Raw genomic sequence first — 14,398 nt, forward strand, 5'->3', positions numbered from 1 at the left:
TTGTATCAATATTTTGTTACGGAAATCACAAAAATCTCAAATACATCATCCGCTAGGAAATGAAAAACCTTTTCCTCTCCCTCTCCCAAGTAACATAAATAAAAATCACATTAAAGAAGTTTTTCTCATTAATACGCCACGGTATGGCACAGTTGGAACTGGCTGACAAGCAGAGCTGCTTGTCCATTTTTGCCTACAACCTCTGCCCAAAGGGAAGGTGCAACAAACATAAACCAGCGCTTTGCCATTCCAGTAGATGAGTGTAGTGCATAGACGTAGCCCTGCCCGCTGGTACTCGCTGTATTTTGAGAGGGGATGATTCCCAGCCAAATATGTCAAAGCAGCTGTCTATCCTAAGTGTGTGCACCCATGATTAAAGAGATACGACCCTGCTAATCCAGCCCTGATTTGGGAAGAAGGATTAATATTTAGACACCACCACCACCACCGCAAATAAGCTTCTGGGACTGTAAAAAAACAGTCAGTCAAGGATGCTTAATCAGGTAGAGATGATTCATTTGAAAAAACCTGCACCATGACCTTTCATGAGTTTCTGAGCGCAGGCAGGCTGTCAAATTTTTATGGAGAAAAGAGGTGTAATCAACTAGTGCTTGTGATGACCTTTTAATAAGTAAATGGCTGAGGCAGGCACGCATTCTGAACAGAATGAGAAATTGGATTTCTATGTGTGCCTAGCGCTTGCTGGGGAAGGTGATGAAATCCCCCCCGCGCTTGTTCTATTAGCCCCGCTCCAACTAACATATATAGATGCACACATATACATCCATATGCAGAGCTGGAACAGCGCAGGGAGAGCAGACCGGGTGAAAACGGTAAAAGTTTGTGCACCCTGCGAAGAGATGATGGCCGTTCAACCCAACCGGTGCCGGTGGGAGCCCCCCGGAACCCCCGAGGCTCCCGCACCCGCACGGCGGGGAGGCTGCTGGGCAGGAGGAGGCACCGGGGCTCCGCTCACACTGGACCCCGGGGAGGCGGAGGAGAGGAGGATGCCGGTGCCGGGTGGAGGCGACAGGTGGCGGCGGCGGTGGCCCCCGGCTAAAAGCAGCCACCGCGCCAAGCACGACCCGCCGGCGGGACACGGGGCCGCGGCGGGCAGGGGCGATGCGGCACCATAAAAGTCATGGCGGGGCGGCGGGGCGGCGGCGGGCGCCATGAAGGCCGGCGGGGGGGCGGCGGCGGCGGCGGCGGCGGGCGAGGGTCCGCGGCGGGCGGCGGCGGCGGCGGGGGGCGGCGGGCGGCGGCGGCGGCGGGGGGGAGGCGGCGGCGGGCGGCGGGCGGCGGCCAACGCCCGCGAACGGGACCGCACGCACAGCGTCAACACGGCCTTCGGCGCCCTCCGCCGGCTCATCCCCACCCGCCCGGCCGACCGCCGCCTCTCCAAGGTGGAGACGCTGCGCCTGGCCTCCAGCTACATCTCCCACCTGGCCAACGTCCTGCTGCTGCAGCGGCGGCAGGCGGAGGGGGGGGACGCCCCCCAGCCCTGCCCGCAGCCCGCCCCGCAGCACGGCCCGCAGCCTCCGCCGCCCGCCGCCGCCGCAGCCCCCGCGCCCCGGCACATCTGCACCTTCTGCCTCGGCGAGCAGCGGAAGCGGGTAAGGGCCAGCTCCCCAAAATCGCTCTACGGGCACTGTGTCGCAGAGGGTGGTTATCGGTCTCCCAACGTGGGGTTTGGGAGTGTCCCATCCACGGGCTCGGGGTATAGAATGGTTCCTTGGCATAGAGTCATGGAATGGTTAGAGTTGGAAAGGAACCTTGAAGATCATCCAGTTCCAACCCCCCTGCCCTGGGCAGGGACACCTCCCACTAGACCAGGTTGCTCAAAGCCCCGTCCAGCATGGCCTTGAACACCTCCAGGAATGGGGCAGCCACAGCTTCTCTGGGCAACCTGTTCCAGTGTCTCACCACCCTCAGGGTAAAGAATTTCTTCCTAATAACTAATCCAAATCTCTTTCCATTTAAAATGGTTACTCCTCATCCTATCACTCCACTCCCTGGTAGAGTCCCTCCCCATCTTCCCTGTAGCCCCTTTAGGTACTGGAAAGCTGCTATAAGGTCTCCCCAGACCCTTCTCTTCTCCAGGCTGAAGAACCGCAACTCTCTCAGCCTGTCCTCATAGCAGAGGTGCTCCAGCCTCTGATCATCTTCGTGGCCTCCTCTGATCCGTGTGTCTCCTAACCTGTGTTTTTTATCCCTCGTACAGCACCGAGAAGGAGAGAAACCGCTGTCTGCTCCAGCTTTAGGTGGACACTGAATCGGCTGAGACGCTCCCACAAATCTTGCACTGACTGTACAACTGCCATAGGTAACATCACCGCACTCATGCTATATGTTTACATTTAAATAGCACAGTCCTAAGAGAGTTACTTTTTAAGCCTCTGCGCTTTGTTTCACGTTGCGACAGGTTTATTCAGGGTGTTTTGCAAATGAAATCAAACGCTGTTGAGAGTCAGCGGCACCTGGTGCAGCAGCTATTTTAGTGGGAGAAATGCTAAACCGAAGCAGCCAAGCCCTGATCCTGGTGTCTCCTAAACCTGTGTCACATGGTGAAACTTGAACTTCCAAACACACAGCGTCTCCTGTCAGGGGAAAAAGCTGTCACGAACGGGTCATGCTGTACCCCTTCAGCCCGGCTGGGGCTGCACGCAGCGGCTGCCGCCCACTCCTCCAGCTCTCGGGGTGGGGAGCCGGTACGGACAGCTGACATGCTTGGGAGGCTTGAAGGATGCTGGGGGATTATTTTAAGGCGTTCACAGAAAGTTGGGAAACTTTCCAGTGAAAGCACCACCATTGGCTGTGCGCGGAGGCACAGCAGCGCATCGGCACGGGACGCGGCCAGGACAGGAGAGGAAAGTGAAGTGCTGCGTAAGCGATGCTCTTTTCTTATTAACGGTGCAAGTTGTGCCAATCCTTTAAATAGCATGGGATATTCCTAAATCTGGCTGGCAAGCAGGGGGTAGGGAGGGTTTCCCAAGGACTCTCTACATTTACCCGTCACCCAGGTCATTCCCAAATTGTGCCTCTACATCACTGATGTCATTTATCTCCCTGCAGGTTATTAACTTGTATACTTTTTAGAGGTCTAAAAAGCAAATATGCATGTTATATTTTCAGGTTTGGACGTTAATGAAGGCTAATATAAAACCCCAGTAATGGTGGGTTTTAAAAGAATACATAGTTAGTTTAATTTTGCAACGGTTTTTGTAGTTATTTATAATATATCTAATTAGGCCTTAATTAATCTTAACTTTGGGAGGCGCTCTGTGTTCTTTAAAAGCTTGGTAACTGTACCGCTCTGAGACGTGCTGCAAAGAGTAAGTGTCTGGTTTTGCCTCCCCTGATGCCATCTGTTGGGTTCTCCCGGCCAGCCTCGCCGCTTCAGCCAGACGTGAGGACCGCAGGGGCAGCGCTGCCTTCCTCACTTCACTTTCTGTGTAGAATTTCCTCCCCTTCCCCTAAATAAGTGCAAATTCTGGCATTTATTAATGAAGAACTTTAGCAAGATCTTGGTATATTGCTCATGCAACTTCACGTTTTCAGTTTTCCTTCTCCCCTCCCCAACACGCACCAACCACCTTTCTGTTACCACCATGAGGAAAAATATGATGTACCTGCAGAACCTGCTGTAAACTGCTCCTTTAAAACCCTAATCGAGAAGAATACTGAAGCAAAGTTCCAGCGATTCCACGTCATGTAGGTCTATTCACTAATTAAAAGCCACATGCTGTATTTTCCTGGATTGAGAAGAGTTTTTAATTTTTAAAAGGTTTCTATCATTAATTTTAAAAAAAAAAAAACCCAACTTTAAATTGCTGCCAGGTTATGATCTTTGCTTTGGCATCGATTCGTGAAGCTGGAACTCTGTCATGTTTATACAAAGTGCTTTTTAACTTTTGTATTGTGTCGGCATTTGTGTGTGTGGGTATAGATTTCTACAAACATGCCTTCCTGGCTTTTTTTTTTTTAAATGAATTTGAAAAAGTTTGTCTTTTACAAATTTATTTACCTTATAATTAAAGCTGATCTCTTACATTTAAGCGCTACATTCTTACGAACACATTAAACCAAAGCACCTGCCCTGCTTTACAGGCAATTAACACTAATCTATTCATTTAGCTGTGTCATTCAGTATGATACCCTAAAATGGCAAAAAATAATGCATTTTCAAACAAATTTAGGAAAATTTTGCATTGAGTATGGTCTGATTTTTGCAATTCGTAAGAAAGACAAATTAATTATTTCAGGTTCTCAAAATGTGACTTTTTTGCAGTTTTAAGAGTTTTGAGCATAGTACTTGGCAAATGCAGCCAATTAAAATAAAATTTGGATTTTATAGGATATCTCTGTACTTAGTGATTGAAGGAAACGAGTATAAAAAAGCGAGGTCCACTTTTGCACCACAGTGTTAGCTGAAAGCTCATGACCTGAAAATCTCCTGAATAATTTGCACCATCCTACAGGAATTTGGTGTTCTCACTCTAAACGGGATTTCATCTCCCTGGTTTTGTATAACGTTTATACAGAATGCTTTTCAATGACAAAAGCAGGAGTAGGCTGTTACGACTTGGCCATCTCTCCTCTTTAATGTGGCTCAGTGTAGCATTAAATTCTTTTCTCTTTACTCAGGAAAAAGTGTTGAATTCAACTGGGCTTGAAGATTTTGGTATAATGCTCGGGGTTTCAATTACTACATAATACTGGAATTTCAGTAACACTGATTGATTGTGGCAGAAATTAGGCCCCAGAGCACTGTAGCCCAAATATTCATGGTGTAGACAGATAATATCTATCCAAAACAATTATGACAGTGATTTCTCTGAGGAACAGACCCCAAGCCTGCATTTGTGTATATGTTACACTATGTATTTAAATGGAGACAAGTGTGGACAGATCCTTACTTTTGCTGACGTTTATTTATGATGTAAAACTTCTCTACCCTCAGGAGCAAAAAAAAGATACAGGACTGAGCTGTTACTGTGTAAAGCGTTTTCTATAAACCTAGGGAAAAAGGATTTAATTTCTAGAGAGACAGATGAATTGAGTGCTCAGATTTCACATATAAAGAGCTCACTCATCATTAGGTATTTTATTGAATTTTTACTGTATGGGTTTGTGTGTCTCATCAGTTCTATTTTTTTAATCATTTCACAGAGAGGCATTGTTCATGGCATTCACAAATATATATTTATAAGCCAAAATTTGGAGGGTGTCTAAGAGCAAGTACCTTACTGGATGGTCAGGCATTGGAACGATGTGCGTTTTTCCAGAGGTGCCAAGCACCCTCTTGTTCTGCTGAAGACATTGGGTTTTTTGACGTATTTGTAAGTGCATTCTGTTCTGTATGTATGAACAGGGGCATGCCTGATGCCGGTCCCACCTTTGTTTTCCTGTAAACACTTGGCTATTCAATTTACGTGATGCATGAATAAAGCAGCAATGGTGAGATACACACCATTTGATCTTAGATCCTATTAAATGATTGTTAAAATATTCCAAGCATCGTACTTTGTATAAATCATTGTACTCTAGCCTGCTACATCACAATATAAAAACAGCATCAAGCAAAACGAATAAATCATGTTGTTTGATTTTACTGGTTAAGTTTAAAGAAGTATTTGAACATAGTTCTTGGTTATTTATAAATTAATCATAATGTAAGTCAAAGTACTTTTGTATGATAGCTACTATTTTCAGTTCTGTTCTACAACGTGGAAGTTTCCTTTCTAATACCTTCTGGGAAAATCTACTTCTTTACAAAAATCTGTATTTGTTTGCAAAATGTGCTTATATTTGCTAAAATAAACTGTATTTTTGTTACTAATTTAAACAATATGAACACAAAGGTGGTAGTTCTCTTCTATGACATGTCAGTTAAGTATTTATCTTTTTCAAATCTATCTATACAAGATTTCAGCAGCATATATATGTATGTACGTACGTACGTACTATATCTATGTATGTACGTACATACTACAGGGCTGCCAGAATGGTTGCATAAGACCAGTAGCTTTTAAACCATTAACCATAGAACAGTTATGTTTTGGAGGCAGCATTCTGATCCTCCAAGGTCTCCCTCTCTTTAGCACTGAGAAAGTCATACTAATACTTAAGGTTGAGCTATTCAGACATCACACAAGCCACTTATCGCCCCCTGTATCTACTCCCACTACCAAAACTCGTCTCATTGAGCTTCAGATTTCTAATACACCACTAAAGATGCATCCTGGGCGCTTCCGTGAAATTGTAGGGCTTCATCTGCAAGCTACGCGTCTCTCCTAGGGTGTGCATTGGCAGTAGAGAAGGAAAGCGGGTAGAAAGCTTGGAAAAATGAACAAGAGGGTTCCTCTGCGTAGGGCCGGCATGACATTGTTAAGTGCCAAATACAGGGGCAGTTGTAGGGAGGGAAAGGATGGAGGAAGGATAGCGGGAGAAGAAGGGAAGAGGTTGACTTACCGATGGAGGTTCCACATTTTCCAGCATCAGGCTAAACAAGTCAGAACATAAGCTAAAGAGCCCATAGTATGAGCAGTCAGTGCCATGTTTCCCCATAAGCAATTTTCTTGGGATGTTGCATGTTTATGGCCAGAAGGATTCATGGTTCCTAAGGCAGCAAATTGGACATCACTGAAGAGGAAAAGCTAATCAGCCAAGTGACTGCATTAAAACTCTGCCAAATTTACCCTTTCTGAAAGGCAAATAGTAAATAATAAATCTTTAATCATCATACTTAATCCTATATCATCACATCCGCTCCCCAATATATACTCCATGTGACACCGTATGAGCCATTTCACAGAAGCCATAAAAGTTAAGCAAAAATTAGAGTCCACTGAAAATTTGAGACACTAAAATCTTTGATGCCATTTGTTCCTAGATTCTTTCAAAATAGACCTTCAACTTCCTCCCACAAAAGAAAACTGGTTTCTGTGTTTTGGCCTGTTGAACTCTGACACACTAGACACTACATTGAGAGAATCTCACAAAAAAACATAAAACCTAAAGCATCTGTCTAAATATCACTTCTCAAAAGAGAGTAGTAATGTCTTGATTGATAGCGAGAGCTACTGGATAATACAAGGCTAAGAGAAGGAGTTTATATAAAATTAGCTAAAATAGACAGCATGCTGCCACGGCAAAGGATCTGGGGGATATATTATACTAGGAATCCTTTGAAGGTTGAAGAAAAGTGTTTCTAAAGAATCAACATGGGATTGTGGGGGAGGAAGAGAAAACTATTACTGGGATAAAAAATACCGTTGAGTTTTGTGAAACCTAAGAAAAAAAAACTCAACAAAACCCATTACTTAATAGTGAGAAGAACTGAACTGTCTGAACATATTTCTTCCAAAACTTTTTCAAAAATTGGATATACATACATAGCCAGGCAGCCCAGTGTCTTATCTCAAGTGAAATCCTTTAGCTATTACAACATAATACAGAGCTTCAGAAACCTTGAAGATTCATCCCACTTTTGAAGTGGTACAGTAACGAATACAGACTTCCTCAGGAGCGGAAGGAGACAGAGAGGGCATTGATAAAGAACAGTAACCAGTAGCCCACCGAGGAGGATATTCTCTGCAGTGCCCAGAGAAATCCCAGTTCAAGTCCAGGTCAACACTTATCCTTACAAATGCTCTAATCATTGTAACCCTCCCTCATTGCACAGGAGGTGTATTTGGTGTCTATTTTGTGGCTCCCAAGCAGTATCTGGTGAGAGGTAGGTATCTCAAATCTGCAAGAACTATGGCACAACTGGGCAAGAGCTGGGCAACTAAAGGGGGTTGTTATATTGTTTTAGTTAACATTTAGATATTTATCATAATTTAGACAACTAGGAAAGGTCCCCATGAATTGCTGTGCTACAATTAGGTACCTTAATTATGCTTAATTGAAAATCAGGATGGATGTATCCATGCATTTTCCCCAGCAGAAGGCCAATGTAAGGTGGTCCTTCCTCCACTTTCTCGTTCCTGACCCCTCAGTTGTGTCACTGGGTCACTGGAACTTTTTGTCAACCCTCTCTGAAGCCAGGTGAGGTAAATAATTTACGTTAAAACAGCAACAGCAAAACAAACCAACAAACAACCCCCCCAAAAAACCCAAAAGAAATCTAGCTCTTGCAAGGATTTGGCATCCTGATACAAGTGAACTATGATGCACGAAAGAAAGTGTCCCCTGTTGTGGTGCTAGATAAAATGTTCACGTAACAAAACACTTAAGATACCAGTTGCTTTAGAAAGGCCTTATCTTCTCTCATTCATTTACTATGTTCACATCACAGTAGTGTTGTGAGGTTTTAATTAAACATTTGGAAATTGCTATGGGTTCTTCCAAAGGAGAAGCCAATATAAATAAGACAATTACACTGAAATGGGTGATGAAATAAGTAAGTGATAAAAGTAATTCTACCTGTTATGGCATCTCTCTCTAACATCTGATTGTCTTTCCTTCACATTATTAAAATAAACCCTACTTTCCAAGCATATGTATGCAGATCATTTTTAAATGCAAAGATTACAGAAAAAGGTAATTCTTTCAAGAAGGGAATTGAGCTCGGCAGAAAGGGTAGGCATCTGTCAGGCCCAGATAAGATCAGACAGCTGTGTCTATCCTGAAAGGGTGTTGTGAAGCTAAGTTTTCCTAGGGAAATAACATCTTTGCTGTGAAAAGCAGCAAAATATAATGAAGCCTCCAAACAAATAAGTAGAGAAAACAGAAACTCTCAGAGATCATTTTTATCTAAAATACCAACCCTATATCAGGAGAAAAAATGCAGGATGAGAGGAGGATAACATCTTTACCAAACAGTAAAAAATAAGGGGTGGATCATCTCACTTTGTGTTCTCAATCAAATTAATCCTTTAGATTAGAATCAAAGGTAAGAGGAGGCTTCAGCAGTGATAATCACTGCAGAGAGCCACTAGGACAGTAAGAGGGCTGGGACACATGACACCTAGGACAGGCTATGGGAAGAGGGGGTGGTTAAAATGGAGATGAGAAAGAAAGCTAGGTGGAAATCTAACAGCAGTCTTGCAGCAGCTAAAGGGGAAGGCAGAGACAAGCTTTTTTGAGAGGCGCACAATGAAAGGACAAGCAGCAATAATCACAAATTGCAATAAGGTAATTTTCTTTTTTTGACTTCAGGCAAAGCACTCCTCACCAGAAGCGCAGTTAAGCCCTGGCACAGGCGGTCCAGGGAGGCTAAGGAAGCCTTGGAGAGTTTCAGAACTTGCCGGGGCAAGGCCCCGAGCGGTCCGGTCTAACTTTGCAGTCAGCCTTGCTTTGAAAATGGAAGATGTATTGAATAACTCAAGAGGTCCTTTTCAATCTAATTTTTTGTATGATTCTATGAAATGATGAGCTTATGGTTCCCCGGAAAGAACAGAATAATAAGAAAAAACTTGAAAAATGCAAGGACTTCAAGATTTATACTTCTATACTTCTGGGCAGTGCCCAGATTTATTAGTCCAGATGAAAATGTGGGGTGTTCAGTTATGCATATCAACAGGAGAGCAAAAAAGTTCCTGGAGAAAGGATGAACTGAACGTGCCTATAAAGGGGATTTCCAAAAAGAGAAACAGTGAGAGGCAGGGGTCTGGTTCTCTCAGAAGGGCCTCTCAGGTCTATTCTGGGCCTGAATTAGTAAAAAGTTTTTAATTATTTGCTTGGATGATGGTTTAAGATTTCAATTTACAGGTGGTAGCTTTGGAGGGTAGGATTAGAATTAGAGATGAACTCGGAAAGAAAAACAAAAGGAGAAATGTTCTTAAAAAGATGCACTTCAATATAGAAATGTATGTGGTACTACACATGGGTAGGAATAATCCACCACATGAACAAATGATGGAGAATGACAGGCAGAAAATTATTTTTGAGGTGTTGCATATCACAAACATGAAAAGCCTTTGCAGGGAAAGTAAACCTCACACAGGATGCATATTTCATCAAGATCCCTTTGGGCGCTATTTTCTATGATTGTTAGAACTTCCCCAAGTTCTATCTGAAAGGTCTGTCTGGGTGGAAAATCTGTTAAAACTTGTAACTTAAAAGAATACTATGTATAGAGAAATACATAGTCTTAACTACTATGTCTGTGCAAACGAAATGACGGAGGGGGGCTTGGGATTGTGAATGCCAAACTAGGTAACAGTGACACGGGGTATCTGTATTTTATTAACTAAAAAACGTTTGCCGAAGATACGTGCTGTAGTATCAAAAGAAGTTATGAGACCCTGAAATTTTCAATGGCAACATTTAAAGACCATGCGGTGCTGGCAGTGATGGGAGCCTGAGCGTATGCTAAATGCAGTGATCAGCATCGCAGAAATGCACAATAGAAATATTAGCATCATGGTAAGAGGCATCACAAACTGATTCAACATAAATACATGGGAAGCAGGAGCCAGGCTGCAGGGTAGCAAGGCCCTGCTCTGTGCTGGTGTGTTACCACTGCGACTGATTATTTTTATTTTTGCCACACTGGTCAAAGAAAACCTGAGTGGAAAAGACAGGCTTTTATAACAGGTGCTGTGAAAGATAAGACCATAAGTGAGAGTTTCTGGCTGATGTGGGAGGCAGACTCCGGAACGCTCAGTATCGACACCAGCTGGGTGCTAAGCACCAACACTGCACTAGCCGGGCATAGACCAGGACCACTGAGGCATCGTCAGTGGCCAGCAAGACAGATCCAAAGAGAAAGTGCCAAAAGCGATCCACAACATTCCTGCAGTGCACAAAATATAGCTGAACCCAGCTAGAGCCGGGATAAAAATCAAAGGCTATTTTTCTGCTACATAAAGCGTGTTACTGCTTATTTTAGCATCTGTAATGAGATGCAGCAGAAATAAAATGCATGTTATGGTGTGCTTATACATTCCAGCAAATGCCATAACATTGCAGTGTACTTCCTTACATGAGACAATCCATTGATTGGCACATTTCAGCTGTCACTAACGCATTACAAATGAGCAGATCCCCTTCTGTGCAGAAACTGTTTCTCCCTGCCATCTTGGTGTGTTCTCCTATACTCACGTGGCCCAGCTTTCCCCAGGGTGGGAAATAAGTAGGAAAAATGACTTAACAAATCACTACCGTTAGGAAAACACCACCACTCTTGAAATGTTTTAATTAAGCTGGCTAAACTGTTTAATTAAAACTATTTAAAAGGCCCATTCTCATTTCCATTATGGACTTTAAAGATCTTACAGCCCCAAAGAGTATAAAGGAATCCAAAATTAGCCATAATGTAAATAAGAATTACCGACCTTATTTTCACTAGCATTATTTATAGTTAGTGATCTTCTCATGGTGGCTTGATTATCATCTGATTGTAAAAGGCTAATAATTTCACTCCATTACCCTCCAGATCTGGTACTCTTTTGTCAGTAGTTTAACAGATGCCAAGTATAAAGAAAATAAAAGAAAAAGAAAACTTAAGAATTTCAGTAACACAGAAAATTAGGGCTGTTAAAAGGCAAAGTTGGGCAATTCCTGCAGCAGTGATTTAGGTTGTTGCCCACCACCTCCATCTGCTGAAAGTCACTGTCCGAACCAGAAGAAACAGATAAATCTTGGGGGTATCACAGTTCCTGGACTGACATAATAGCTTAAACTAGATCAACAGTGGTTTCAAAGGACACATTAGACTGTTAGCTGTGGTGGTTACGCATGCGGTTACTTTTGCCAGCTCTGCCAGCCACTCACTAACCTCTGCCACAGGAAGGGACATAAAGTTGGGGCAATAGCTTCCAAAGTTACTGTGCAGTCAGAAATTGCCAGAACTTACCTGTCAATACCCAAATCCATTCGAATTTCAACAAGACTTGAGTCTTTGGAAATGAAATTGAGGTTTTATGGAAAAAAATCGCCAGTATTCAGATGGTGATTAAAAATGCCAAGGCATACAAAGATATGACATCTACATACATCCTAACACACTTCTGTGTATGTTCTTCTAGACCAACCGTTACCTGAACTGCACTAAAACTGACCAGCGTTGAAGTGAGCAGGAGCACGAGAGACCATCTTTTTGTATTCCAAATGACCATACTAACACAGAATCATTTATGGGGGTGAATATCAGCTAAGAAGCGATGAATATCAGCTAAAAAGTGATGAACGGTGTGTATGACCCCGACGTGGTTCCTACCAGGTTACTTCCACAAAGATGCTGATGGAGGTATACTCCATCCTTGCTGAACAGGACAAGCCATGCCGACAGGTCACAGAGAGGAGGAGTCAGGAAACAAGACGCTCTGCTCAGTGTGTTTGTTCCTTTTTTATAGTCCAAAGACATAACTGAAATATCTATTTCAGTAACTTAGCTCAAACAAGCATATTCTTCAATCCCCACCAAGAGGGTCCCCAAACACACAACTGCTGTTCCATACCCAAATGTCAGCAGAGCAGCTGAGCGACATACAGGCCTGGAAAAAAGAGGGAGAGCTCAGTGCCAACCAGGGAAAAAATAATAAAAAACCTTTTTTGTGGCTACTTGATGACATATGGTAGATGGTTTGAGCTTTCTTGTGAATCCCTGACAAGTCAATCTGCTATGCAGAATTGGAATATTACATCTGATAATGTCCAAGTCCCATTTTTTTCAGGATTGGTACTCCATTATGCTCCCATTTTAGGCAGAAATTAAACCTGCAGCTCACTTTGCCTCAACATTTAAGGGTAGGTTTCAGTTTCTAATAACTCTGTGTCACCTTGGAAAATTAAAATAGTATCTCTTGTTCTGATTGTATATGAAAGTATAGCTAAAACAAATTTCATGGCACTGATTAAGTGTCGTGTTCACTAAACTTTAAAATCCTATTATGGATCTTTCTATATCGGTGTTTGCGTATGCTGCATGGTGAGTAAGAAAAATCAGATTTCAGGTGCTTACAAGCATGACAAATAGGCACTGAAGTGGCCTTGAGCACCGTGATGTAGTAATGGAGAGGAAATTGAAGCATTCAATATTCTGAGGTGCCTGAGCCCTCTGCAGATGGCTCTTGGATACTTGTTAGTAATGTAGCAAAGAAAAAAAATGCCTCCAGTTTTGTTGGGGTTTGTTGTGTTTTTTTAACACTGTCAAAATGCATAATTTTAATGGATGCAATACAATGTGAATAATCATAATATGGACACTAACTTGCAGCTATTACTTTAGGTATTCAGCTCAATGAAATTAATGCAAGATTTAGCAAGTCCTTTGTACAGTAACAAACCTCCAATCTCATGAGGTTACCATACATTTCTGTGTTAATTAGGAGCTTTATGGAATTTAATTCAGGGCTGCTGACAGAAAGGCTTGTGATCAGGAGTATTTTAAACTTGTGACTGACAGTAACAGCAGTGCTACAGTCTATTGCCTTAGTTGGACTGTGCATTCTGCTCATCTTCGTATCCCAACGTTTCATTAAATAAGTTGGTGCTTAGTAACTCATTAAAAATGTACATATATTTGTATATGTTCATCATTGTATAAGTCTGCATTTTATAATTGGATATATAATTAAAATGCAGAAATCACATTACATGCTTTTATTTTTGTGCCTGTTTCCATCTGGCAGGTAGACCTGTGGAAAGAAACGCATTCATAGACGAACAGGTGACCTGAAAATATTTATATATTGTATAATCCATTTAGACATTCACTTTCAGGGAATGAAGACAATATCAGCAGGTATCTGATAATTAGGTGCCATTAGCACATGCATAAAGATACATTTTAATCTGTTCTACTGCAGTGAAACTGTGGAGGTTTAATAATTTTAACTTAAGAGTTACTCTGGTTTAGATTTTCATATAGATGGAGGTGTTACAATTCTGAAATAAAGTTTAATGTTAAAAAAGTCCCAAAAGATTAGAATAGTGATACTTCAAGATTGGCAGCCACGTGTGAGTCATAGCAAAAATTTGTGAGTTCTTAACACAAAACTCCCTAATCTTCCAGCAAGAATAATTCTGTATCTTTAAATAAAATTAACTTAAATTATTTGGGTTGTAGGTCGGATCAAATGTGTAGAGCACATAACAGATTAGAACAACAAATTGGCTGTTACTCAGTAATACACACAGGTGTGACCCTGCAAAGGTCAATAGCCAAACACTTTGTTCAAGTATGGAAAGTTAAAAATAGACTGTGCAAGTGTTGTTTATATAAATCGGTGATGTACAGGAGCCTTCAAAAGCCAATACGAGTGAAAAAGTGTATTTAATTACCTAAAATTGAATTGACCTCTATATGAGAAAAATATGAAATATGAACAACCCAGCAGTTTTACCAAAGAAATGAAGTGGTACTTTATAAGATTATTAGAATTTCTATTGATTTTGTGAATAATTGTGTCCTTGATTATTTTATCTGTCTTTCCACACATTCAGTCAT

At 42.3% G+C, this 14,398-nt stretch overlaps 1 protein-coding gene across 3 annotated transcripts; it reads left to right on the forward strand.

The window, feature by feature from the left end:
- Positions 1 to 686: 686 nt before the first annotated feature.
- LOC128912846 (transcription factor 15-like) lies at positions 687 to 13,957 on the forward strand. 3 transcript variants are annotated; one of them, XR_008467774.1, is made up of 3 exons: positions 687 to 1,613; positions 2,222 to 2,323; positions 11,976 to 13,957. XR_008467774.1 is itself a non-coding variant. In XM_054209497.1 (2 exons), the coding sequence occupies exons 1-2, from the start codon at positions 1,173 to 1,175 to the stop codon at positions 2,270 to 2,272; spliced, it is 492 nt and encodes a 163-aa protein (XP_054065472.1). In that variant the 5' UTR covers positions 693 to 1,172; the 3' UTR covers positions 2,273 to 5,848. The 3 variants fall into 3 exon arrangements, 1 of the variants encoding a protein (XP_054065472.1); XR_008467773.1 differs by lacking the exon at positions 11,976 to 13,957 and adding an exon at positions 2,423 to 5,848 and having other exon boundaries at positions 692 to 1,613; XM_054209497.1 differs by lacking the exon at positions 11,976 to 13,957 and having other exon boundaries at positions 693 to 1,613; positions 2,222 to 5,848.
- The last annotated feature ends 441 nt before the right edge of the window (positions 13,958 to 14,398 follow it).

This window comes from Rissa tridactyla, chromosome 7, assembly GCF_028500815.1.
Source record: "Rissa tridactyla isolate bRisTri1 chromosome 7, bRisTri1.patW.cur.20221130, whole genome shotgun sequence".
Lineage (NCBI taxonomy): Eukaryota > Metazoa > Chordata > Aves > Charadriiformes > Laridae > Rissa > Rissa tridactyla.